The sequence below is a fragment of the Diuraphis noxia genome, unplaced genomic scaffold (assembly GCF_037042655.1).
Source record: "Diuraphis noxia isolate RWA-SAM2 unplaced genomic scaffold, SU_Dnox_SAM2 contig0004, whole genome shotgun sequence".
Taxonomy (NCBI): domain Eukaryota; kingdom Metazoa; phylum Arthropoda; class Insecta; order Hemiptera; family Aphididae; genus Diuraphis; species Diuraphis noxia.
The window spans coordinates 42559711-42565111 of NW_028301714.1; the positions used below are offsets into that span (position 1 = coordinate 42559711).

General features: G+C 27.2%; 1 protein-coding gene across 1 annotated transcript; it reads left to right on the forward strand.

Moving 5' to 3' along the window:
* The first annotated feature begins 401 nt into the window (after positions 1-401).
* Positions 402-4273, forward strand: LOC107165223 (uncharacterized). The gene is made up of 3 exons (XM_015513372.2): positions 402-578; positions 3535-3803; positions 3881-4273. Exons 2-3 carry the CDS (start codon positions 3553-3555, stop codon positions 4098-4100), a joined length of 471 nt encoding a protein of 156 aa, XP_015368858.1. The 5' UTR covers positions 402-578; positions 3535-3552; the 3' UTR covers positions 4101-4273.
* The last annotated feature ends 1128 nt before the right edge of the window (positions 4274-5401 follow it).

Sequence of the window (5401 nt, forward strand, 5' to 3'; positions counted from 1 at the left end):
GAATTATATCTGAAAATTAAATATTTTTATTAAAACTCCTTATATTTGTAAACATATATATTTTGTATTAAAATTATTTTTTATGGAATTATATTCGTATACTAGTTCAGATTAGTAAAATACTTTAAAATATTTTGTTATGTTATATTCTTTTATCTTTTTTTTGAATTATGTTGTTACATAATGTGCAGTATAGATTCTTATTGTTTTAATTATTGTATTAATATTTAATAATATTATAATTTTAATAATAATTATTATTATTATTCATTCACCTTGAATTATTCTGCGAATTATATCTGAAAAATAAATATTTGTATTAAAACCCCTTGTAAGATATGAATAGGCAATAGAGTATGCAGTATTACGGTTACTTACCTTATCAGAATTGATAAACGCTAAACGTCCGGGAGCTAACTTCACAGACATACGACGTTTGTGCTTCCATACTGTATTCAGTCTAGGCTATTATAATCTGCTGAAGAAAAGAATTAAAGATTTGAAATTTATCTTTTGAGTGATTTGGTCGTCTGTGATCTGAAACTTCTTGACATTTTCAGTCAGTTACAAAGCCATTTGTAAGTACTTAAAGTGATTAATCTAATAATATCGTAACACCTATTATATTGATAAATACTTAATACTTAGTTGGTAGGTATATTGAGTTCTCATAAGCGATCACGATTTTATATTGATTATTTATTTATTGCCTTATTGGTTAGCTTTGATCTTATTGCATATTACTTAACCATAAAAATCATGCTATTTTAGTTAATCATTATTCTAAATTTCTCAATAATGTTTAATATACATATTGTATCCCTAATAATATGTTTATTGTATGGATGAATTAATCAATACACTTACACACTATACAGACTTCTGTATTAGAAAGTCAGGTAGTCGCGTTAATGCAGAGTGCTCATCAAACAATGTCTCAGGTCAGACTTTTCTCGGTTAAAATATTCAGTCTTTAAACAGGTAGCTTATCTACCAATTTTAATTTGGCTTACTGTTTTTATACATTGGTCTGGTGTATTTTAACAATAAATTTGATGAGCGAAAAATACTTCTGCCAGTGAGTTATCAGCATACATTGAGTTCAAACAAAAAAATACAAAAAATGAGCAACTAGCAATGTCCATGATTGAAGTATCAAATTCCCATGGAATTTGAGCTTAAAGTATTTTTTTAAATAATTGTTTTAACATATTTTTTTACAACTGTGTTTTATATGAACTATTTAAGAGAACAGTTGTATTACCTAAACTGTAAAGCCTATAAATTGAACATTTTATACACATTTATTAATAAAATAATTTTCAAATTTTCAACATTCACTTATTTAAATTACATAACCAAAACCATAATAATATATGTGGAATCTAATAATAAATTTCTTAGTATTATAGCGAGCTTATAGAATCAACACTTCAAAAAATATCTATAAATACAGGTATAAATATCAGATTTTAAAAATTTCATTGAGTATAGCAAACTTGAATTTAAGGAACAGTGGAATGTTTCATAATTCTGCATTCAATATATTTAAAATATTAACAAAAATCGCTTAAGGATAAATTGTGTTATTTTATACATTTGAATTTTCCTGAATGGGACCTAACTTTAAAAAAAATGTTTAGGGTGTTAAAGACCTAAAGCACTGCCTCCACTAGTTGTGCCAATCTGTATATAATAATTTTATGTCATTGAATTTTATTTAACATATCCATTACACTAGCTATTATAGTGAATATACAACTAATGTATAGCAGAGTGTTACCTACTTACCCACTTTTTTTTCTCGCATTTTTACAAGTATAATAATATTAAATAAATGAACGTATTTATTAATTTCATATTTTATTAATTTGCATTAATAAGCATTTCAACCCTGAATGGCTAAACATAATACTTTGCAAAGTTCCGTGATTTTGATATTTGAATTAACATTTGAGCTTAAACGATTACAAAAAAAAATTTTGAAGTTTATTACTCAACTGAAATTTTTTTGCACTTTATTTTTAAATGTATATAAGCAATAGTGAAGTTAGTATTTTGGCAGTCAGACTTAGTGTTTGTTATGAGTTAGGCCTGAAAAAAAAAATAAATACTACAAAATATGGTGTTATATTATTGTATCTCTGTTCTAGTGTTCTTCAGTTAAAATTTTATAGCTTTTGGTATGTTTACAAACATGGTGGAAACTAATGAAACTATTCACTAAACTATCTCTAAGAAAATTTTTTGAAATTTTTGTTGAAAACAGTAGAGTGGTTTTTGAGTCTTTAGGCTACAATATAGAAGAATCATCTTATAAATAAGCTCTTGTTTGTATTAATTGGTTTAAAATATAATTTATTTACTTGAGGGCATAAGAGTGACAATTTGGTGTATGCTTTTACCTCAATTGCTCGAGTAACCAATAAATAAAAATAATAAAATATTCAAATTTTCATTGTAAACCTTAAAATGCTTGTTGGTTGGTGTAATTCTTTGAAATGCAAATTTTGGAAAATCCTTTCTTATTGCACATCTAGATCATTAGAGGAACCACTATTCCAAATTTCAAGTTAGTATGTTTTTGAAACGTAGTGATGAATGAGTGCTATTTGGCTTTTATGTATGTAAATTAATCTGAATAATAAAATATGCTTAGGTATCTATAATATAGTAATAAATAAATGATACTTATATTTCCTTCATAAATGGAATAAGCTGCCTTATTCTTTATTTGAATTGATTTATTACAATATTCTTACAGCTTGTTCTATAACATTTAGACTTTAAACTAAGGTAACTTTTTGGTGTTTCTTGTTATATTATATTATCCTAAAATTTGAAGTTGACGGGTATAAAAATTAAATTATCTTCAATATTAAATTAGTTTGGGTTTTTAATGAAATTACTGAAGTAGAATCAAACATATCAAACATTGGTAGTTTGGTACTAGCTCGTTTATTATAACATATCAAACATTGGTAGTTTGGTACTAGCTCGTTTATTTTTTTTATTTTTTGCAGTATTATACATTTTTTTTTTATTGGTAACCTGCAGCAATATAGGCCATTGGGTGTGGGGTGGTACAATAGGAGTTATTTTTGTGTATTTGTTTGTAGGTTTTAAGTTGGTAGGTTATAACATGGATTTGAGAATGTATGGCAAGGATATGTTGCTAAATATCCCGCATAGGTGACCAGTGACCACCCAGCAGCTAGTAACTGCAGCTGGTACGGACGCTCAGTGCGTTTCTGCAAATTGAGCCATGCCTCACCAAACCACTAGAATTATATTACTGACAATAATGTTGGAAGGACATGGATATAGATGGGGGTCTGGTATATTTTATTTCTGGAAAAATACTTATATTTGATTAACATGTTCATTGTTCATTACAGTAGCTTTTTTGACATGTATTGTATAGCAGAGCAATTGCCTCTTTTATTTGTTAAAATAATATTCCTTATAAATATTTATTTTATTCTTAATACTTATACAGTTTATGATTTAATACTTTTTAACTTTTTTCTACAGAATTTCCGTTCTCTTAAGATGTCAAAAAATCCATTTGTAAACTGTAAGTCACGTAGACGAAGAAAAGTCAGAGTTCCGATCAACAAACCAAAAGAGAAGTTATTTTGCCCTCGAACTATGATACGTTATGATAATTCACCCAACGAATACAGTACTAAATGGGTTTGTAAAATGTGCTTAAAATGTATATTGAGCGAAGCAGCTGTTGTAAACCATTTGACCACTTGCAATGCATTAGCTGATCAAGATCTCCCTAGTTTACCTAAAAAGTAGTAGTTCATCTAATCTTATTTTTTTTTATTATTTATCATCAAACATGATGTTAAAAAGTTAATTCATTTTTCAGAAATGAAGATACTCGTTACATTTGTGAGTTTTGTAACAAAGTATTTTCACGACGGGTTACGCTAAAGAAGCACATGGAAGAACATGAAAAATCATCAAGCAGTGTTAACTCAGAACAATCTGACGATGAAGTTGATGATACTTTAATAACAAATAATGCAAATGATAGTAACAACAAACCTGAAGAAAAAAATCGATGCAATAGCATTGATTTGATTTAATTTAATTGTATTTCTTTTGATTTTAATTTTGAGTTAAATAACATTTTTTTTATAATTTCTAAAAGTCTGCAGTCATCTTAATGTTTAATAATAATAATTTATAGTCATTTATGAAGTATAACTATTAATTTAAATTTGAATTACGATAATATAGATGAAGTAAGATAATTAAATTTAGCATTATATTTTTTTTTAGTATTTTATTTACTCAATATTCTAACGTTGCAGTGTATAGGGACTTAATTTGTGGCCAGTCACCACCATAAGTTTAAAGAAAAGTACATTGATAGATAATAATTGAAGTTCAATGCATTCTGTAAGCTGTAAGAATTATTTCTCTTTTCGAAAAAAAAAAGAAAAAAAACTAAACAATGAAATCTTATCTTCTTTTTGTTTTTCTTGTAAGTCACATTTTTAAGCAAAAAACCGGTCACTTTATAATATTTCTGTGAATGCTTAAATTTTGGCCACTATTTTCATTATTGAATCACTGTGTGACGTTTTCACTCACACAATTCCATGTCTCAAACTCTTGTCATTTCGAGTAGTCAAATCTCAACACAGCACCCCTTTGCATTTGATTCTCTATATCCATGAGTCGTGACTAAAATTATACAGATGATATTTAAGCAAAATGATAAGATATGGAGGACATATTTTTCTATGGAAGTAGAGATAATTCAATCGAAATCGTTTTTTTTTTATTTAAGATAGTCGATCAAGTTTCAAGATTTAGGAAAAACAAAAATTTGATTTGTATACCGACTGATCGAAACAAAGAATGTTACGGGTCATTCGCGTATCGCTGGTAATGTAGCAAAGAACAATAGCCAATGCCCAAAAGGTCTCTCTTTTATATAACTTCCTAAACGGTCTATACATTTTAGAATCAATCCAATTTTTTCCTTTAAATATATATAATATGACTAGTGATGTAGTGACTATTAATCATGATTAAACGAAATGATATACTACTAGTTGCAAGACAACACGAACAAGACATATATAAGGAGGAGGACTGTAGTCAAGGGTAGTATTTTTCCCTAAAAGTATAGTATAGCGGATGAGTAACAGGTGGTTTTTCCTCCTATTTGCGACACTAGCACTATATGTCCATACATGATACAAATGTCAAAATATTTTCTCTTTTTGAGCTGTTTATAATCAAGAGAAATTATGACTAGTTAAAAAAGCTTGGGAACTTTAATGCAAGTTTTTTGATAGCATTTTAAAAATTATTTTTAGTCAGAAATTCATAAAAAATTTCTTTTCATAGCTAACATTTATACAATATTAATAGA